Genomic DNA, 24,185 nt, shown 5'->3' with positions numbered 1-24,185 from the left:
GAGGTGCTTTAACATTAACATATTAAAATCGGGTAGGCTATGCAAGGTCACGAGACAGAAGAAAAGCCAAGATAAAGCGCTTCTTATTCAAGAAAATAATAAATGGATAAAAATGTCCAAGCAATTTTTGCATTGATGTTTCACATGAGAATTATTTTGACTTTTTCGGGGCCCTTTAGGCTTAGAGCTCCCACCCGCCTCTGATTTGATGTATTTATTCAAATTATAATGCTAAACTAGAATAAAAAGCCAGATAAAAAAGGTTTTAATTTTATTGCCCACAAACATTAGCCTTTTCAATCTTTCTCACATCCATTTATTACGTTTTTCATATCAACCTCATGGGACTCAAGGCTCCTACATGTGCAAGGCCCAAGGTGGTCGCCCACTTCACCCACCCCTTGCTTCGCCAATGGTTATATAACCTCAAGGCACCTGCGCCTAGCAGAAATTAAAATATTTCCCTGCGTAGTGAAATATAATGGCCATTGGCAACACTGATAGTAGTGCTCGCATCTACTTGCAAGAACTACATCGAGTCTCACAGGTCTTCTTAAGACCTGGGTAATAGAAAAACCTGGCAGGCTTCGATGCCTGTGCACAACTATGACGTGAAGTTTGCTTGTGCAATGTCGAACACCTGGGCTTGACATGCGTGTTGCATATTCTTGTAGGCACGCCTCCTTGCAGACTGGTTTTATCCATGTCTTGTGCAGGTCTCTGGATGTATGATACACATCACAACTGCTGTCACGATTCTTAAAGCAGCAGAACTCTTTCTCTTGTTGGAACTAGACTCGTTCAATGTATAACTCAAAAAATCATATAACTGAAATCTAATAGAACACAACCTTAGGGAAATTGACAGGGACCACCACAAATAAATGTACAAATGAGATAAACGTACTATCGCAAAATGTATAATTGCGATTTCACTGTATTTCTAGTTTTGTGATGTAACATACTAAACTGGGAAATTATATGATGTGAAAAATTCGGATACAAATTAATTTAAAAACAGATCATCTTAGACAAGTTTATACTTAGTCTTTAAATAATTCAATTCAATTGGTATTTTTACAATTCATTTAATATATATGCATATATATTTCTCTTACCGTTTCCGCAAAGAAAGCACCAAGATACAGAAGGGTGCTGCTTTACTTTTGCAGGTTTGAAATGCTTAGGACAGATTATTTGGCTACTACTGAGCATAAGAGAACCTGCTGGCAGACAATGATCACCTGGGGAAAAAAGAGAATAAAAACAAAAGGTAATTGTTTAAAAGTGAAATCAATTATAAATACATATATACGACAATTCATCCTGTAAAAATATGCAACTTGCAATGGTTACACCCTAACCTGAATAAACTGCAAGATAATAGCACAAACACAGGAAGAGCATAAAATGGCTTACCTAAAGGCAGTAAAGAAGGAATGGCCCTCAGGCTTATAATGGCTAGATATTCTTATACACAATATAATGTGCTAGGTTCTACTACACAAATTAACTGCATTGATTTTTTTGTTGCATGAAACAACTTTCATATAACTGAATGATATGGATTCATTACAGTTCCTTAGAGTACAAGAAGAATCTGTTTGTCTGAGAGAGGAGCTACTCTCTCAAAGTGAAGTGTTCAAGTGGGTAAAAGTAAAAGCACTACACAATGAATAATCTCAAATTAACACTGTATGCTAATAAAGAACTACTGTCGCTAACATTCAGAGAAGTTACTATGTACATACAATGTACTTAAGTATCCATGAAACAGTTTCTTTTATAAATTGTCTTGCAGATACATAAGTACATTTTGTGTACATATTAGTAGCTTACATCTCAAGTTTCCTGTGACACAACAATTCAGAGAAGTATTAGCCCTTACCACTACACCATTGGAGGGGACCTGTAACCTTGGGATTCCCATTATAATCAGATAACAAAGTTTACTCAAGTAGACATTCTGTACTGTCAACAAACTTATTTACAAAAGCATCTCTTATTCAGTCACTTGTATTCAGTACAATTACAACCATTTCATAATAAAATACTGAAAAACTATTTTCTAAATAAACAAGAGGAGATCAAGAGCACATAATGGTCAATTGAACATATTATGAGAGCTATTTTTTTTCGACCTCCGCCAGGTAGCCCGTGAAGCGCTAGAAAGCCGGGTGTCATGCAGCGTGATTGGCATCCCTCCTGCCACTACCACCACCACTGCCAAAGACAACGCTTCAGTTGAAGCTGAGAGACGGGCACATAGAGATGTCTGCTACAATCAACTCTCCCGCTAAGTGCGAGGTGCATAGTGTGATACAATTTCTACAGGTGGAGGAGCACAATGCAGCGGAAATTCACCGCCGAATGAGCCGTGTGAACAGTGAAAACTTTATGATGGTGTGGTTCGTGAATGGTGCAGGAAATTTCAAAATGGCCGAACAGACATTCATGATGAAGGTGGTCAGGGATGGAAGTCTGTGGTGAGCTCAGATGAACTCGTGCAGCATGTGGATCAAGTGGTTCGGACGAGGCGTCGGTTTACGATTTCGAAACTGTCCACTGGGAAGTGTTTGATCACCCTCCCTACATCCTAGACCTGGCACCGAGTGACTTTCACCGGCGATGAAGAAGCGGTTGGGAGGACAGCGCTTCCACACCAATGAGGAGCTTCGGGACACCGTGCAGACCTAGCTCAATCAACAGACAGGCGGCACCTTTTTTTGCAGAGGGTATTGGAAAGCTTGTGCATCAGTACGATAAATGTCTGGATCTTCTTGCTGATTATGTTGAAAAGTAGATTATACGTGTACATAACTTTTGTCAATAAACCCATTTTGCCATTCACTGTGGTTTTGATTTCATGCCCTATCAGAGGTTGAAAAAAAATAGCCCTCGTATTATGATTATTATAGAAAATGGAAATCACACATTTTTAAAGTCTTAAGCTTCAAATCTAATTTGGTGTATATTTCTCACTCCACCCACATTGAATTGTAAGAGGTTTAAAATTAATAACATTCAGGTATACTGAATTTTTAAGTAACAATCCAAGATCATTAATAAATAAGTAGGGGAAAATACAAAAGAAGACAGCTCTCTCAATATTTTCCCACTCTATTGCAAACCCAGTATTTACACATCTTGAACAAAAACCTCACTGCTAAAAGTTTTGGGTTCAACTCCCCATAAGTTCATCTACTTTAGGGATGTCAAATTGGTGGATTGTTGACTGCATACAAAGCGCTAACAACTTGCATTTATTTGACAAGATACATGTGTGACTTCATAATCCTATATTACAATAATACTTTTACATAATACGAGAGATGATCGAAAAAAAAGAATACAAAGCCTGCACATTCCAGTGTATATTAGACGAATACAAATGGACTTGCATGAAAGGATACTTCATACAGTTCTTCCCAACATAGTCTCCTCCCCAGTTTAGGCATTTATCCCAATGCTTCACAAGATTCATGATGCTTGTCTCATAGAACTCGAGGTCCTCTTGTCGGGGCCAAGCTCTTACTTTGTGACTGACATCATCATCAGAGTGAAACTGCCATACTCTGAGGCCAATTTCACTTGGATGATCTTGGGCTCCGACAACAGGACCCCGATTTCTATGATACATGTATAAAGAATAGTGGCATGCATATTTAGTTTTTGACGAAAACATGAAATGTGAAATAATACACTGTAATGATAATTTTTCATGTTTCTAAAAGGTGCGAGTTGTTTTCCCACGCTGTTTTGTCACGAAATAATACAAAATGAACTGCAAAATAAGAAATAGACTCTTAAACACGAAATTTATAGTTCATTTACTGATACGACACTTTCTAAGGTCAGAATTATCCTGCGAGTTATGCAATTCATGGAACATTGATGAATTCTGCTGTAAATATTTGAGAAGCAAAAATAGACCCCTTTATACAGGAATAAACTTAGTATTCTGGTAACAACATAAATGTGCTATTAGAAGGGATATGTTTATTTTGTGTAGTAAGTGCAGTTTTTGAATCAAAGTTGGGATTATATTCACATTTTTAAAACCAAAATGTCATTTTATATACTGCTTTTTCACCGCTATAATAGCAAAATCTTATGTTATTTTCCACTTTTGAACCCGAAATTGGCTTGGTTTTTGTAATGAAATGCTGCTTTTAGTGTGTGAAGTATTCTTTCACGCGAGTCTGTCTGTATTTGTCTATTAAATACTTACTGAAATTTACAGGCTTTGTATTCTTTTTTTCTGATCATCACTCGTAGCTATGTATATAGTATGCTGACTTAACAGTTACACTCAGAACATTCACCGGGAAAATTCGTAAGAAATATCTATAATCAATCCAACACAATAGTGTAACTTTTCAACAATATGGCTCTATTCATACGCTTGTAATTAAAATAAACAATACATGAGTACTGAAGATATGCCATTCAAAATTTCAACTTGAAAAGTTAGATTGCAACTAGACAGACAGAAACAGCAGCACTAAAATGAATGTATTTCTTTTAAATGAAAAAATCATCTTGTCCAACAACAATTACTCTAGAGCTGATCAAGAAATACAAAATTGTTTATGTTTATGGTTACATGGAAAAAAAACCCACTAATTGACAGGGAACGGATTTATATGTATATACATATTTATGTAAGAATCTGAAATGAGTTATATTTTGCATTACTTTGTGCATCATGGCATGTAAACTCTAAAAAAACAGTTTTCATTTTCCATATTTCTACATATATTAGTAGAGGCATGCATATTTAGTTTTTGACGAAAACACAAAATGTGAAATAACACATTGTAATGTTAATTTTTCATGTTTCTGAAAGGTGTGAGGTGCATTTTCCTACCCTGTTTTGTCACGAAATGATGCAAAATGAACTGCAAAATGTGAAATTGACTCAAACACGAAATTTAGACTCTATTTACCAACTCAACACTTTCTGAAGTTTGAATTATCCCGTGAGTTATGCAATTCATGGAAGATTGATTAATTCTGCTGTTAATACTTAAGAAGCAAAAATGGACCCCTATGTACTGGAATAAAGTAAATATTCTGGTAATGACATATGGGATATGTTTATTTTGTGTAGTAAGTGCAGTTTTTAAATCAAATTTGGGTTATATAACATTTTTAAAACCAAAATATCATTTTATATACTGCTTTTTCACCACTATAACAGCAAAATGTTATTTTATTTACAGCTTTTGAACCCGAAATTGACTCTGCTTTGGTAACGAAATTTTGCTTTTTTTATTTACCGAAAATATGTGGCTCGTCTATTACATGTTTTAATTATTTTTACATATTATTTCCATATTTCAAAACATTTCTCAACATATACTCCACATTTGCACAATAACTACATGTCCCCGTGTGACCAAAAGAGTTGGGTTATATTCTTGTGAATAACTGACAAATTTGAAATACACTCCCATTAATTCTTGTGATATTGAATGAAGTTTTAGTCAATACAAATCCATATTAACACAACAGAAGGAAATTGACATTTGAACACTTACAAGAAAAATTTTTAACTCATTGTTTTGGACAATGACAGAGAGAGACAAAAGAATAATGCACGCAGTGGAGATTATATGTTTAAGGAATATATTGGGGAAGACTAGAAGGGACAGAATAAGGAATGAGGAGATCCGACAGACAGTGGGTGTGGTGAAGCTTCAGAACAGGATAGATCAGCCACAGATGAGATTGTTCGGACATATGAAGAGGATGGATGCAGAAAGACTACCAGTAAGAGCTTACAATGCACAAGGAGGGGGAATAAGGCCAAGGGAGAGACCAAGATGTTGGTGGAAAGAGCAGATAGTGGAGAGTGTTAGGAGAAGAGGACAAGATTAGAAAGAGAGGAGTGGTGGAAAACCAGGAAAAATGGAGAAGTTTGACTTCTATGCTGACCCAGCCAGAGGTAGGAAATGGCGAAGGATGATGATGATGATAGTGATATTTTGGAAACAGAAAAATAGTTGTTTTACAATTAATGTCAATGTAAGCATACTGTATTTTATGTAGATTGTGTATTATCTTATATTATTAAAAATATAATTTTTATAATTGAAGGGCTCGAGTGTAAAACATGGTAAGTGGCATTTTGGTAATTTTTGAGTTACAAAGTTAAATGTGCCATCCTTCAATTTTCGAGTGAAATTGCCATGTCATACAATTTGCATTGGACTCTGTGAAGCTTGTGAAATTGGTAAACACAACACGAAAACAATTTGCCTACAGTATAGCTTAAAATAACATTTCTTAATGATTTCTGAAATGACCAAAATGTCAGTTACCATGTTTTACACCCGAGCCCTTCAATTGTAAGTCCATATTTAATACCATATTTTGGTGTAAATAACTAAATATGTATTTACATATTTAGCACATTTTTATTACATATATCCGTTCCCTGCTTATTAAATTCAAAAGAGGTTGGCCAATGAAAATTTCACATGAAATTTCACAGCATCAAAATTAAAATTTCCTTACCAGTATGATACGAGGTTGGACACTGAATGCACTTCACAAGATGCTTAGCCATTCTCATCCTGGCTTCCCTTGGATCATCAGAGGTACATGTATGACACACATGCAGGGAGCATGTAAACGAGCCTTCATCAAACCATGCTTGGGGCACAGTCTTTATACAATACTCATGATAGTATTTGCCACAGTCCTGTACACTGCAACACTGTACAGTTCCATCATACTTGTTACAAATGAAACAGGGATGCTTGCCAGAAATGCATTGGCTGCATTTGAAATCACCTTCAGGATGATCTTTAAGTCTAAGACACTCCAAGTGATATACTGAGTGGCAGATACCTTCACACTGTATATATTCATGCCTCTTGCATGGCTGCATGCAAACTTGACATGCTCTTCCAGATTTAAATCCCTTTAAGCTATTTCTCATCTGACTCGCACAGGAATTAGTCTGTTGTTTCTTAGCAGGGCGCTCTTGGGAATTACTTCTCATTGATGAAGATGACACATTTTTCTGCATCCTATACTCCATAACAGGATACTCCTGATTGAACAGATCAACACGTTCATATCTGAAACACAATATATATATATATTTATTAGTGATGTAATGAAGCAGAAAATCTACCAATTTCGATATACTCACTGATAAATTTTGAAATGATACCAATATTTAACTGATTCCAATACATGTGATTATTTAATAGTAATAGAAATGATTCATTGAAAATAAAATTGTGGGTTTATTCAATAGAAATGGAGTGTTATTTCCAGTATGACAAAATAAATGTTATAAAAAATTATATTTGCATGTTCTCAGAGGCTTAACACTAGTACAAAAGCAGTTATTTGCATATTTGAGAAGCACATGAATTCAATTAGCAAAATGGATTCATGTTCTCAATACTACTGATATTTAACTGATTCCAATACATGTGATTATTTAATAGAAATAGAAATGATTAATTGAAAATAAAATTGTGGGTTTATTCAATAGAAATGGAGTTATTTTCAGTATGACAAAATAAATTTGTTATAAAAATTTATATTCGCATGTTCTCAGAGGCTTAACACTAGTACAAAAGCAGTTATTTGCATATTTGAGAAGCACATGAATTCAATTAGCAAAATGGATTCACGTTCTCAATACTACCGATATTTAACTGATTCCAATACATGTGATTATTTAATAGTAATAGAAATGATCAATTGAAAATAAAATTGTGGGTTTATTCAATAGAAATGGAGTTATGTTCAGTATGACAAAATAAATTTGTTATAAAAATTTATATTCGCATGTTCTCAGAGGCTTAACACTAGTACAAAAGCAGTTATTTGCATATTTGAGAAGCACATGAATTCAATTAGCAAAATGGATTCACGTTCTCAATACTATCGATATTTAACTGATTCCAATACATGTGATTATTTAATAGTAATAGAAATGATTAATTGAAAATAAAATTGTGGGTTTATTCAATAGAAATGGAGTGTTATTTTCAGTATGACAAAATAATTTGTTATAAAAATTTATATTTGCATGTTCTCAGAGGCTTAACAATAGTACAAAAGCAGTTATTTGCATATTTGAGAAGCACATGAATTCAATTAGCAAAATTGGTTTCATGTTTTCAATACTAAAAATTTAAAACTGGCAGATTTAACTTCAGAAAATAAGTTTTTGAAGCACTTCTAGATAAAATTTACTGCTTCTTTTGTGACAAATCTGTCCAGCAATGCTGAATAATCTTTCACTAAATACTGAAGCAGCAGGTATGCCCAAGTAGCCATTATTTGCAGGTTTGGGTATTAATTTTTCAATTTCCAGTACAGCAACAGATTCTGATCATCTGAATGAGAGTGGGCAATGATTTTGTCCCAAAAAACCCACAAAGATGGAGATCCATTTGGTACACTCTCATTTGTATGGGTTCTCTTCTTTATGTGCACATTACATTCCCATTCATGGATTTACTTCACTTTGACTAATTTTCGATAAATCTGAGAAAAATTAAAATACGTAGAAACTTTTTAGAAGGCATTTAGTATTGGCATTAGTTTAAATATCAGATTTTTATCAATGCCAATACCAATTCCGATATGCCAATTTCAGTCAATATTCATATATCAGTAATCAGCTTGTTCACATCCCTAATTTATGTCAAGTTCTCTCCAAGAAAAAATAACAAAAAAAAATTTATTCAAAATAAAATCAAAACTGTACCTAGTTTATGATAATTTAAGCTCTGAGTCAAGAAAGGATAGAATATATATAAAAAAGTTGAAAATTCAATATTTAGAAACTAAACCCCATGGTGAAATGGACCATGTTAGTGTGACGTCACATTTGAAGACTTGAGTCCAAACAAATCAGACACGTGGTTTTAGCCTATTTAAAACCATTGAGTTTACCTTTGCAAAAAGGAATCTTTATGAATCGTGACAGCAGTTATAAAACAAAATTGTGATGTGTATCATACATCAATGTAAAGACGAGATTTCGAATAATACATTGATACATTACACATACCTTACAGACGAGAATAAAAGGATTGAAGGAATTAGGAAATCGAGTAAAGTGAATGATCCTATTGGCTTCCGATCCAAAACGCCAGCCAATAGGTGGCGTAGCAGTCATGCGAGGCTACTGGATTCCCATCATCCCTAGCAGCAGCGTTACTCGTGCTGACCATGAGTCAGCCTCAGCTGTGTTCGAAAGTGGTTTGGAAGCAGAATGGCTGGATTTTCTTTAAAAATGCATGATTTCCATTTTCCAGTTATTCCTTACCTTATGCTCTGTAAGGTTATGTAATATATTGACATATTCTCTGAAATCTCATCTTTACATGTGTATGATATACATCACAATTTTGTTTCATAACTGCTGTCCCAATACTTAAAGCTACCCCTCCTGATGGAAAATTCAATGATTTTGAACAGCAGAAATCCACATGTCTCTTTTGTTTGGACTCAAATCATGATGAATCGTCTTACTGTCATGTCGCCACTAATATGGTCCATAGCACTTTGAGGGGACTGTCAAGTACCATCACCACTGTCTTCTGGATTTTGAGATTGAAGTCTGCTGCTATTTCTTTCAAGTAGCTACCACATTTTCTTTGCAATACTGGCTGAACACTGAAATTTTGGAGCTCCCACCAAGGATTGAACCCAGGACCACTTACTTGCACCACTAACCATTCAGATACCCAGAAGCTCAAAAATTAATACCACCTACAATTATGAACAAGTGTAACATCTGGATGAATTGACCTTTGCAGAGGTGTAAAGGCCTCCCCCCTCAAAAAGAAAAAAAAGAGGGAAGGAAGGAGCACAAGTAACCTTACTTAAGAGGTTAATAGTTTAGGAAGTCATGGATAAACCTCAAGATATATATATATTATAACCTCAACAATATCTGAATTTTATTTATCTGCAAGATACTGTTGTAATACTGTATCCCTGTACTATTGGCATTTTATTGGGTTTTAAGAGTTAATACAACATGTTGCAAAACATAGGTTCTGCAATTGAATCTCACGTCAACTGTTGATGTTTCTGGCAATCCCATCATTTTTTTCATTGCTTTTTAACGTGCTTGCTGTTATTTGCCAACATTATGTCTAAGATCCTACACCAAATATTCCTAAAATGTTTTTGACTTTATAATTCAGAAACCAGTACATAAAAAGGATAAAATTATGTGTCTCTTGATCCACACAAATGGTCCAGTAGAGTCTATAATGAAAACAAGTCAAAACCAACCCTTTTTATGTAACAATTGCATTATACAGTCAATTCTTTTCAATTTGAACTTGGATAATTCAAAATTTTTCGTGTCCTCTTGGGGTTCGAATTCACTGCACAACAAATTTGAAGACATTTTCTGTCCTTTAGATGAAATCATGTGATCTGGACTAAACACAGGATACAGAATTGAAGTGTGAAAACCATATGCTTCTATCACGTATCATTTTCATTGGACAGCCACCTGATGCATGTGTGAAAGGTATATTACAATACACTGTACAGTAAGAAAGCACAGTAACAATACCTACAAACATGACATGGAGCATTTACGCTTGTACATATCTGTAGGGGTTTCCCTCATGATAGACCAACCTTTGCCCATGTTCATCACTGACTGCTCCCAGGTTTTTCAGGAAGGAGCCCACATGTGAGTCTAGAAATTGTAATTTCAGGTACATGTGGCATCCCATAAAATGGAATCAGTGCATCATGTCATGAACAGTGATTCATATTTGTGTGCTTTGACATTACCCAGGAAATTAGAACACACCAACTTGAATGCCTGCCATGCTGCATTTGCTGGGTCAGAAAGTGTAGAATCAAACGGCTCTAATATGTGTGCCAAAAAACACACCTTCCTTAACCTTTGCCTCACTTAAGTGTGGGAATTTTGTTCAGAGGTACCTGAAAGCTTGGCCTAGTGCTTTGACGAAAATTCTCATCAAATCAAGCTTGATGTGTAATGTGGCAGAAATACATTCTGATTGATTGATTATATTAAGATAACTTCTCTCTCATTGCCACATCCCACATTTTGGGGCTTCTCAATTAGATCTTGTGATATGTTTTTGATGCCTGTAGTAGCGGCCAGTGTTTACGGAGATAATGATTATCTCTGTCCCGACTGTCCCACTCACAGAGGAAGCAACAGTATTTCACGTAACCTTCTTGCATAATTTCGAGCATTCATTCTTTGTAACACAGGAGAAACACACTTTCGGCTATTGTACCTTACGTTTCTTATGCAACTTTCAAATTTTGTGTTTTTGGCTAAATTATACGTGATACACGGAAACAAATTGCAGATTCGTTTTTGTCATGCACAAATACATTACAATCACACATTTTCATCTAAAGGACAAATTTCGTGTTGTGCAGTGAATTATCAAGAGTCCACTGGATTCAACAGGATGGCTACAGATAAGCAGAAATGAAATTCCATGGCATTTCCAGGTTTTTTCCAAGACTAAAATTTTTCCCCTGACAATTTTAAACTAAATCCCCATACTTGTACATGGAAACAATTAACTCATACAGCTTCCAGGTATGGATTGTATTAGGTATCTATGTGTATATTGACTTACAAGAAACTGACTTAATTTCTCTTATGATTTATATTCAAACTGGAAAATAGTTAATTTGGAAAATTATTACAATTCACAAGCAAGGGTGGGATTTTATCATGGGTTTTTCATTTTCAAGCAGGTTCAAATAAAATATATTTGATTATTTTTAAAGTATAATCTAAATCAGATTAGAGTGAATTACTCTTCTTTAGTAAGAAATTTTGTAATTTCTCATTCACCGGCAATTGCAAGAGGTGTAAGAACTGGACGTCATAAGTGGAAGTATAGTCAGATGATGGTGCAGACAATGCACAGAAGGCCAATCAAATGTGCATGACTGCATACAGCTGAGCACATGTGGTCTTCTCTTGCATCACTTCAAGTGGGAGCCCCAACCTCATCTCTTCTTTCAGCTGAAGGGGTTTCTGGCAAAACATATGTTTTGACAGTGACACTGCTGTTCAGAAGGTTCCACTTTTTGGAGACAGATACATGACATGTGCATCCAAATTTAGTGCCATGCCACAACAAATACCTGAACAATAGTGGTGAATATGTCAAGAAAGTAAGTTATGGACCACTGTAACTAATACAATAAATGTCAATTACTACCGATGTTATTGTTCTATTTTGTGGCTAATTAAAACTTACTTTCTGGATGCTCCTCATATAATGCTCCAGCCTAATAAATTCAATAACAATAGATTAATATTAAATTCAATAACAATATATTAATATTAAATTCAATAACAATAGATGAAAAGTAAAAAATTCAGTAGAGCTGGCAGAGAACATCGATAACTGAGGAAAGTGATATGGTTTTAGGATTGAATGATTACAGTAATTACATATTAGTCAATTAAAATATTTACTTATTTATTATTACTTCATTTCATAACACTGGGCACTAACTGTACTCAGTTGTAGATTAAAAATCATCTCTCGTGAAGTTAAATGGACAGGGGAGAAGAGGATGACTTGCAATGTGAGTATCAGAAAGCTGAGGGTGTCAAATTTTTATAATGTTTACTCATACAGATATCTGTTTCACTTTGTCGTGATACGTATTTTTCACTACAAAGATCCCAATTTGTTTGATTCCTGATTTCTAATAACATGTCAGTGTTAATGCAATTGTTGTGTTAGCCTGGGCAAACCCAGTATTATGCTGGGGGATACCCAGTCCCGTAGCCAGAATTGATCTCCAGGGGGGCTGACGGCTTATAAGGGGGGGTTTGTAAATGAAGTCCTTTTTTCAAAAGTTTAACAGTGTTAAATGAAGGTAAATTATGTGTGTGGGAGGAGGGGTCATTAAGTTACATAAAGTTTAGAAATATCACAAATACTACATTTTCTATATCATTTAAAGTATCACTTGAAGTGTTAATTGGCTGCTACTGAAATCATCCCTTACTACACATTCCATACTACGTTTGATGATACAGATATTTATATTACACAAGAAAAGATGGACAATATTCAATCATAGGGCCTACCATACATTCCACTCCCTGGCCGAACCAATAAAACTCCCCTTCGTTCCCAAAACTTGGTAGCTGTTAACCTTTGACGCAGATGCAGAGGGAATCTGCATAATGACATCAAAGTCACAGATACTCTAGGTGATCAAAAGTATCCTGACACACTGTGAAACGTGTGTTTATCATAGAGGGCGACACAGTACTGCCATCTACCACGTGGAACACATAGTCAGCGAACTCAGTAGTCTGCAGACAGTGGGAGGCAGCAGTATGGGATGGTCTGAGGAACTCACAGACTTTCAACATGGTCAGTTGGTTTGGTGTCACTTGTGTAGGAAGTCTGTGTGTGAGATTTCCACCCTCCTAAACATCCCTCTGTCAACTGTTTCCGATGTTATAGTGAAGGGATGTGTACAACCCAAAAGCGTGCAGGCCAACCTCCCATGTTGACCTCCAGAGACCATCAAGTGTTGAAGAGGGTCATACAGCATTATCGTCAACCATCCATCGCCACTATCACACAGGAATTCCGAACTGCATCAGGATCTACTCCAAGCATCATGACTGTTTGGTGCAAGGTGCTGCAACTTGGTTTCCATGGCCGAGCAGCTGCCCATAAGTCAAACATCACACAGACAAACGCCACCTCGTGTCGTGCAAGCAGCGTCGAAACTGGACCATAAAACAGTGGAAAACTGTTGTGTGGAGTGATGAATCACAGTACACAATGTGGCGATCTGATGGTAGGGTGTGCATGTGGTGAATGCCTGGTGAACGACATCTACCAGCCTATATAGTGCAGACAGTGAAATTCAGAGGTGGCGGGGTTACAGTGTGGTCATGTTTCTCCTGGAGGGGGCTTGGCTCCCTTGTTGCTTTACATGGTAATGTCATGGCACAAGCTTCCATTGACATTTTAACAGCTTTCATGCTGCCTACCGTCGAAGACCAGTTCGGGGATGACCATTGTGTCTTTCAACATGACCGAGCACCCATCCATACTGCAGGGCTTGTGGGGGAGTGGTTTGACGACAACAACGTCCCACTAATGGATTGGCCTGCGCAGAGTCCAGATTTGAATCCCATAGAACATCTCTGGGATGTTTTGGAATGCCGACTTCGTGCTAGACCACACAGATCCACATCAATCGCTCTTTTCATTTTGGCGCTCTGCGAAGAATGGGCTGCCATTCCTCAGGAAACCTTCCGGCACCTGCTTCAAAGTATCCCTGTGAGAGTAAACGCTGTCATCAAGGCTAAGTGTGGGCCAACACCATATTGACTGCCAGTGTTCCCGATGGAGGGTTGCCCAAACTTGTACTTTATTTTCAGGTGGGTGTCCCGATACTTCTGATCACATAGAGTATCTGTATAAATGGGAGGTTGCAACAGGGACAATGAAGGTACAGATAAAGAAGCTCCTCCGTGAAGAAACTTTCTTAAGTCTAGAGAAGAGAATCTCCTAAATACAATACTTTCCGCTACTTAAGACTTCTTCTTATAAATAAGATGAATGAATGTAATAGCTGCTGTTCATGCTCCCTGAATTTAACCTTCATCAAAGTTGTGAGAAACATAATATCTGCTGTCTACATTTTCACTTTTCAATGAAAACAAATTACACAAATTACACATAATAGTTTTGCCTAATGTCAAGGGGGCTGACCTCAATGCCAGGGGGGCTGACGGTAGTTCCAGGGGGGCTCAGCCCCCTGGCTCCTGCCTGGCTACGGGCCTGTGGATACCTTCATGTGCATTGCTAGATTAAATAAGGTAAAGTTAGATAAAATATTAATAAAATTACAGTGACATCCTTGCAGTAGCCCAGCATTATAAGGTTCCATTTATGCATGTGATTTTTGTCTGATGTTGCACAATGGCAAATGTCAACTGCCACGTCCAACAAAAATTGCATGCATAAATTCAGCCTGGAAGTTTGTCCAGTGAAATGTCATACCACAATCGACAACAAATCAGATGCATAAGAGTGCCTGCCATGCATTCGTTTTTATGCATGTGAGAATTTTGTTGCAATTCGACATTAGTAGAGGGTGGCTACTCTAAGACCATGATAAAATGCAAGTACTTATAAATCCTGGTTTTCAAGGAGAACTTTCCAAAAATTCATGTCTAAAAATTGAAAGGTACAATCAAATATTTCCTATATTTAAACCTTGCTTATTACCATGTGTAATCATAAGCATATTAGGGAAAAGCTTATGATTACACAGAACAATATTTAAGAAAATTAAAACACTTTCGTCTGCAAGAACATGCATGCAAGTGAACAACAGACAACAAACTGATGCTAACACAGTCGAATTTCAGTCATAAAGGAACTCGTAGCTCACAAGCTCCAAAAAGGTTAGATTTGGCACCTTCCCGTGACTCTCTATGTCTGTCAGATAGATTATTCTGCAAGGAACATTAACAAAGTATAGTGAATGAGAGATTTCTGTTTAGTTTCTCACTGCACCTTTATTATTTTCCTTCCTCGATAAAAATAAAAGCTAAACTATGAAAATATGCCACAGGGCATTTATAAATATCTATGGATTCAATGCGGTTTGGATTAATAAAAGCTGGAAATGTTCATGTCTACGGAAAAAAAATCACGCAGAATTCATGTATAATTCCCGGAGCCAATAATTCACAAATAAATCCCAGAATTCAAGGAATTCCCAATGAGTAGCCACTCTGTAGTACTACAGTGTTGGATGATGTCAGAGTGGACCCCTTCTGGCTGACAGCTTTGCCCCCTTACATTGATTGATTGATTGATTAGGTGTTATAAGTCCACTTTGTGCACAGTGAGGCTCATCGGGACTGGACCTACAGTTTAAAGTGGGATCCGAACCACTATGTGCCTCCAACATTTGACCCCTTACAGACAAGAAAAAATGATAAGTCAATACATTTTACATGTGATATTTAGAGGTCATCAAATTTGTCTCCTCCCCTCAGGAAATTTCTCCTGCCACACCTTCCATCACTTGTTTCTGGCACCTTAGTTGTGTCGGGTGCACAATAGGGACCTAAAAGTTGATGCCGAGGGCTGGCAAGAATATTTCCCATTAATTACAGCACTTCATCACAACCTCTTTAAAGGCAAATGCATGGCATATTCATTGCACCCCACAGTTCAACAAAGAAATATTTGTCAATCAAGGCAAAATTCCATGACATTTCCCTGACTTCTTTGGCCCCTCAAATTTCCCGACTTTTCCTGGTCTGTCGCCATCCTGATTTAAGTAACATGCAAATGTGTCCAATGAGCTTCACCTCTAGCAAGTAAGGAGGAAAGAAGTGTAAAAGACCCACACCTGTGTACTGTCGGACACAACTGGGTTGTAATGATTGCATTGGAAGTTCATGGAGCTGTTACAATCCAGAAGTGTCCGTGACTGTGCAATGGATGGGGAAGCTATTGTTGCTGGCTTTTTCTCAATGCCAGTATTAGCAAACATTGAAATTTAGTAGGAAAAAATGAGTGTTAAATAACTAGAATAAAAAAAAATACCTAGTTTTAGTCACAGAAGCTTCAGCCTGCTTTACTGCCATCTCCCATTTGCCAAGAATGCCTTGTTGAACCTTGTATCTTGAAATATATTTGGGATCTCTTTTCTTGGACTAAAAAGAGAGATCATTAATTACTTTCAAGTTTAATTTCACTCTTCAACCAAATAAACAAAAATAGTAATGTAAACAATATTTGATGATAACAATAAAAACTATTCAATAATAACAATAACTGTGTAGAAAAAGAAACCGGCTAAAAAAGGTTGTTCTAGTAAACATACCTCCCATGAGCATGTTCCAAAAATCATGACTAAGTGTGTTTCTTTGATTTGTTGTTTTAAGTCCACTTTAGGTCCAGAAAGGATAATCAAGACTGCAACCGAAGTTTAAAGTGGGATCCAAACCACTGTGCCATGTGCCTCCAGCCTCCCCTGGGTATTGAAACTGGGACGCCTTTATTACAAGGCAGCAATGTTATCACTATGCCATCGGGGAGGCCCTGAAAGTCATGACTAAATGTGTGATTCACACAAAAATAAATAATTGCTTTAATTTTGGTCTAAATATTTTAGTATAGAAACACATATGAAAAGTATCAGTTGGAGTGCTTCTTTCACAGAAAGACTGCACACAGTTCTTCTGGTAGAAATAAACCACTCTGTTAAAATAATATACACTTGCATGCAAAGAAATAGACCCACCTCACACTTTGACATAAAATGTTTACTTGTTCTTACTTTTTCTTCCAACTGTTTGGAGTCACATAAAATGTTTATCCAAATTAAAGAGTCTAATCCTACTTATATGTAGATAAAGTTCAGTAATAATTATGTATGATGTTAATAAATTTAATAACATTTTATGTCAAAAGTGTTAGGTGGGTCTATTTCTTTGCACGCAAGTGTATAATAAAAAAGTTCCCCATGCAAATTGCACCGTACCATGAAGGTAAATATGAGGATATGGAGGTATAACCCCACACATTCTCGATCTCACCCATTTCTGGAAGTTATGTGATCAGAACCATCCTCCAAGCACCTTTACCCACTTATCTGAGGCTGGGTGAACTCCAGGGCTACTTCATGTTGGGACAAGGCTGGAAAAAATCCTACCTTAGATTACCCACCTCAGGTCTCCCATGTGACAGTTAGATGACCTAGTGACTAGACCACTGTGGCTACTATTAAACTAGGCAGAGTACAGTATATTTAAATTATTGTTAATAAATGTAATTCAACTCCAATGTATTTCTTACTATTGACATTTTTAATCTAGGTGAATTCTTCTTCAACTTTTCTTCTTACTATGTGCTTTGTGCAGTTATATTAGGTAACATGTTTCCTGAGTACTTACAAAATAATACTTCCATAACTGTCCATAAAAAATTTAACACAGGCCACATAATGGTGGTTAGAATTAAAGTTATCCTACTGAGAACCCTCTGTAGTCTGTTTGAAGCATGGGCATATATATAGCTCGTGTAAGGGGGGGGTGGTCAACTTTTGGTTCAATTAGGGTCCCTATATTTCATAAGTAAAAATCTGGGACACTACTGATCGATAGCTTGTTAGGTTGATTGATTGATTTGGTGTTTTAAGTCCACTTTATGCACAGTAAGGCTAATTGGGACTGGACCTACAGTTTAAAGTGGGATCTGAACCACTTGTGCCACCACCAGGTATCAAACCCAGGACCTCTTGATTAGAAGGCAAAGATACTACCGCTGCAGCACTGGGGAGGCCCGATAGCTTGTTAGGAAGTGGGGGGGGGGGACTGGACCCGATAAAGTTGTATGTATATACAACATAATTGTCATTTACATCACACATTGTGTGGGAACTTTATTTGAAAACTGCGGACTGAACAGATAGGCACCCAAGCACTGACTCTTTATAGTAAGCGGGTTACTATACAATGGAAGAGAATCATAACCGAAATTCAGCACTGCTAGCAGACGGCAGCACCATCGTGAAGTCAAAGATGTTTGCAGTACCGTCTGTATCTCGTTAACTCTTGTATTATGGAGAGGGAGTGGTTCAATGTAGAATTACATTGTTTTGTAAAATGAGCATTTTAAAATTACGTCCACACATTTAAAATTAAAGAAAAGTTGAGGAAAGTAAGCATCTTAATCATTTCTTTCTTCCCACCCGATTCCAGGACATTTGTGCATCCCAAAGAAACTATTCAGAACATAGGGACAAATGATACCATTCCAGGATTGTCCCTGAAAACCCGGGACATATAGCGTATAGCATCCCTAGGTATTATCTGGCTATCAAAATCCACTCTGCCACCACATGAGAGATCAAACATTTATTAAATTAAGTCCATCTACGAACTTCTAACTTTTCTACATAAAATGAGCAGAAAATGCTTTTGAAAAAGCTAATCCCAGCTTCTCTTTAAAAAAGAATTACAATGTTAGAATTAGACTTTTCCTCCTTGCTACAAAATTGAAAATAACAACATCGGTGTTATGTTAATATTCATATATATGTACACTTAACAGTGCAGGGTCCATTAGTCAAGGATCTCACATTGAATTGCGAGGACATTATTCCAACCTCCTTAATGTTAAACACATCCTCTCGGGTGTTGAAGATGAAGATCACACACCAACACCCTCAGAGTGCATGACTCCTGGTCGCCATTTAGTTGTGTTTGGTATGCTGTGCAGTCAAAATGGAGACTTTTTTCCTGATCCCCATTGTCCCCAGCCCTGCAAGTGCACCCCTCCTCCTGCTACCACCAAGTTAAGCATATGATCATGGTCTGTGATATTTACATCCTATAAATTTTGAAATGAGGAAACAAAGAGGAACTCATAAAAAATAATAAAGGATGTATTTAAAGATTTGTATTTCCGATTTAAAAGTTTAGCATATTTAAGAATATTTCGGTTATGTCTTAGTCTCTGAAGAAGATCTTTAAAAACTTACTATTACTACTAATTTGGGAAACAACATTTTAGCAGTGTGTAACCAAAATATACCTCTCATACTTGTAAATATTTCCGTCACATAATCTAACTTTGCTGTCATTAAAAAAAAAATGCTTTCTATGGTGCTCTTTGTGCCAGCTCCCTATCATACTCGCTATGGGCCTGTCTTCATCCCTCCCCCAACATGTTGCTGTGCGATGCAGTGACCATACCCAGACAAGGGCTGGCTGCTGACACCCGAGAAAAGGGAAAAGATGTGGCAACATTTCAACTGTCAACAGAACCACACATTGAGGTTTTGGCAAGATGAGGGGTGAGGTAAGGTCGCAAAGCCATGGCAAACAGAATATGCAGGGTCCAGCCTACCATAACTGTAATGTCGGACTAAAATATTCTCTATTGATTGATTCGTATATGATGGGCACTTCAGCAAATAAGCTATTTCGGCCCATCACATTATACGGGGATAAACCCTTTAACTAAAATAAAAATAAGTGCAGGTCAATTTTTAATTAATTCATTCACAACTAAACACAAACTAAAACTTTACTGTCTGCAATGACTAAAATATCCTTACCTAGGTTAAAAGCTGAGGCTGTAAAAGGGCACTCGGCACACACAAGGAAAAAACACATTACAACACACACAGAGTCCTATGAAGATTATACTTGCTGTAGGTCCAAATGCCAGAGCCCCGTTTGCCTGCAAGAAGCAGTTATTGGGGTGTACTGCATGGAAGTGAGATTGACTTTTGGGTGCCTTACTAGAAGGTCACCCCTTACACCCCTCACATCAAATGAACCAAAGACATTTTTCAGTTAATATTCCCCCATAAGTGGTTCTGGAACTTACCCAGCCTCAAATCAATGGCTATCTGATCACATCACAACCACTATGAAGCTACATGACTTTGTGACATGATTCAATGGAGAGAGGACAATACAAATTTAGTACAAGAATGTGAGTGGAGGAAAGAATGATTGATTGATTTGCTTTATTTTACTTTGCTTTTTGTGCCACGTTTGGCTAAATTGCAAAGATGGGGATGAGTGATGATATGATGAAATTGATGAATGGACACTCACAAACATCCATGCCCATGCCAGGATTCGAACCTGGGACCCCTGGCATCATAGCGCGATGTGCTAACCACTGGAGGAAAGAATGAAAGTAGTTCTTATGCAGATATAGTAACTGCTTTCCACATCATTGAATTGAATTGAATTGAAAAGTCTTTTTATTTACTACAGAGCGAGATTCAGCCTTGGGCTGCTCTACCACCTAACTCTGGTGAATAAAAGTTACAATACATACATTTATAATACTGAATAATACTGAAATCAAATAACATAACATGAATGAATTTGACATAAATGAAAAATAATAAAATTATAAGAGAATACAATGACCGATACATTAACACACACACACACACATACACACGTGTACATACGCAATTTCCAAATCGATACTAAAATAGCATGCATACAGGATGAAATAAATATTCATTGTGTCAGATAAGTGTTTGCAAAATACATGGTTTTACTTTACTTGATTCCTGTTGCTTAGCCGTACGAGCTAATGCTCAATTGTTGTCCTTGCAATAAAAATAATACGACTTGTTCTTTGAAGTTTTTGGGTGTTGTAGCAAAAGAAACATAATCAGGAAGAGCATTCCAAACCTTTGCAGACCAGAGGGAGAAGGAGCCTTCAAAACTGACAGCAGAGTGGCGGGGAATGTCGATTTTTCGCCGACCTCTAGTATTGTATGGATGTATGGAATTTTTAAATGCCAGTTTCTCGTGGAGATAGCTAGGTGTTTACAATTTTAATACTTTATATATTGTAGAACACTGATGCAGAAGGCGTCGCCTAGACATGTTAAGGATTTTGTATGTATTGAGCAAGGGTAGGATGTGCTGATTTCTCCTGATCGAGAGAACGTAACGAATGCAAGAATTCTGTATTTTTTGTATTCTGTTCGATATTTTACGTTGTAAATTCGTGCCGTACACCACATCACAGTAATCGAAAATAGGATATATTAGAGTTTCGATGAGATATAATTTTGTTTCTTTAGTGAAAAAGTCTCTCCTCCTGTAGAGTGATCTCATTATTGTTAGCGCTTTTGTGCATTGCGCTGAAATATGCCCTGCCCAGGAAAGTTTGGGATCAAAAGTAAGGCCTAGATTTTTAACGGTTGGTGCATAAATTATGTTTTGGTTTTTAATTTTGATGTTAATTGTATCATAATTTACTTTTTCAAGATAATAGTTAGAGCCTAAAATTGTGTATACGCATTTATTCTGGTTAATTGTGAGCCCATTTGCAGTGAGCCACTTGTTAAGGGTATGTAAATCATTATTTAGATTATCTATCTTGTTTAACAAATCCGATGGTGATGACGATATCATCAACTGCGTATCATCCACGTAACAATGTATATTATAATGGCTGATGGTCTCTGATATATCGGCGACGTATAAGGTGTATAAAAGGGGGGCCAGAATGGAACCTTGTGGGACTCCTCCATTTAATGTTATTGGTGATGATCCGGTGTCGGCAGGGTTAAAAACCTTTTGTCTTCTTTCGTGTAGATATGATTGGAACCAGTTTATTACAGGCTTCGAAAAACTGTAGTATTTCATTTTTGCTAGGAGAAGGTTATGATTGACAAGATCGAAAGCTTTAGAAAGGTCTAGTAATACTAGTATAGTTAGTTTTTTATCGTTAATCGAACGTAAAATATTGTCCGTGACAGATAACAATGCCGTGGTTGTACTATGAGAAGTACAGAAACCTGATTGAGAATCAGGTAAGATTTTATATTTTGCAATGTACTCTTTTAATTGTATAGATACTATCTTTTCTGTGACTTTTGAAAATATTGATAGAATGCTGATTGGTCTTAAATCACTTAGAGAGGTTAACGTCTGCTTTTTTGGGAGCGGAATAACTCGAGCTTCTTTCCATGCATTTGGAAATTGGCTGGTTTTCAGAGAAAAATTTATGGTATGCGTGAGTGCCGTAAGTATGAAGGGAAGGGCCAGTTTAAGCATTTTGCGCGTAATGTTGTCCACTCCTGCAGCATTTGATCGAATACTGTACACTGCCTTTTCAACCTCAGAATCTTGAACCTGGCGAAAGGATAATTCTTTTGCATCGTTTTGAAAGCGGTTCTCTAAGAAATACTTGCACTCCTTTGCAATAATGGCGTTGTCTCGAGGAACACTGTCATAGACATTTGCGAAATGTTTATTAATTTCAGAGGGACTGCTCAGGTGAGGCGGAAGTTCTCCCGCGTTCAGTTTGCTACCAATACCGATTGTTTTCAGGCTATTCCACATATTCTTTGAATTTCTCTTATTGTTATTTACAATAAAAGAAAAATAAGCTTTCTTCTCTTGCCTCGTAACAGAGGTGGTAAAATTTCTTAATCTTTTATATTCTTTTATATTCGTCCCAATGTAAAATTAATTTGCTTCGCTTGTATTTACGCAGCGCACCATCCCTCAGTTTCATGAGAAGCTTAAGATTATCCGTTAGCCACGGCGCTGGCTCTTTCATCACCCTAACCGTTCGTAATGGGGCGTGAATGTTAAACAGGTCGACGAGATGTTTCTCAAAAAATTCTATTTTAGAATCGATGTTTCCAAGTTTAAACGTTTCATTCCAATTGATGTTTACAGCATCTAGACAAAAATTTTCATATTCAAATTTCTTAAAATCTCGGTACGTAACGTACTTGGCTTTATCCCTGGGTTTTGCGCAATGCAGTGACACGCTCGTCAAGCAGTGGTCTGAAGTTCCGATTGGACTCGCGATTTCGAAAGAAGATACAACGTTGGGGTTGTCAACAATTATTAAATCTAACAATGTTTCGGAAGATTCCGTTATTCTAGTGGGTTTATCAATCAATTGTGTTAAACTATACGATTTTATAATATCTTTAAGAAACAGGGTCTCCGCTTTTTGTGTGTTGAGCATGTCGCAATTAAAATCACCTAGCATAAGGAAAGCGTCTACACTGGCATAGTTATCTGAAATAATTTCTTCTATGATGGCGAGATTTGTATAGGGTACATTTGGTGGACGGTAAAACGCGCAAATGCCAACTTTTAAGTCACTTACACTAACTATCATGCTAATATATTCAATATCATTGGCTTCGGATGGTCGGAAGTCTACGAATTTTACTGCCAGCGCCGAGCGGATAAATATGGCAATGGCCCCGCCTTCTTTCTTTGTTTCTGTCGTTACGGAAAACCGAGTAACCGGGGATGTTGATTTCGTTCATCCCGTCTTCGCTACAGAGCCACGTTTCCGTTATTATTACGATATCGTAAGCACGTTGGCGTACCACGAACCTCAGTTCGTCTATTTTCGGGATTAAAGAACGAACGTTTGCGTGTGCTATGCCGAGGTCGGATAAATTTGGCAACCTCTGCTTCCGAACCAGGGTGTCGTGGGTCTTTGACCGAGTAACGGGGGTTGAGACTGTTTGATGGTCAGGCGGGTAGGGGTCGATCTCTCTCATGACGTTTTCACCCATTCTTGAAAGAAAAAGGCGCTACTGTTTCTCCTTCCCTCCCCTCTCTCTGCGGCCGATCGGAATACGTAGCTGTG

At 37.0% G+C, this 24,185-nt stretch overlaps 1 protein-coding gene across 1 annotated transcript in view; it reads right to left on the bottom strand.

Moving 5' to 3' along the window:
* The window catches only part of LOC145983721 (histone-lysine N-methyltransferase NSD2-like), an 82,614-nt gene that overhangs the window by 55,144 nt on the left and 3,285 nt on the right, over positions 1 to 24,185 (bottom strand). Inside the window, exons 3-5 of the mRNA XM_083116773.1 lie at positions 16,617 to 16,726; positions 6,523 to 7,091; positions 1,119 to 1,244 (exon numbers count right to left, since the gene is read on the bottom strand). Of these exons, the coding sequence (XP_082972899.1) occupies positions 1,119 to 1,244; positions 6,523 to 7,091; positions 16,617 to 16,726 (805 nt within the window). The remainder of the gene's footprint in view (positions 1 to 1,118; positions 1,245 to 6,522; positions 7,092 to 16,616; positions 16,727 to 24,185) is intronic.

Source organism: Lepisma saccharinum, chromosome 2 (assembly GCF_977018435.1).
Source record: "Lepisma saccharinum chromosome 2, izLepSacc3.1, whole genome shotgun sequence".
NCBI lineage: Eukaryota > Metazoa > Arthropoda > Insecta > Zygentoma > Lepismatidae > Lepisma > Lepisma saccharinum.
Note: the sequence above shows the minus strand (reverse complement) of the source record. Positions and strands in the feature narration are given on the sequence as shown.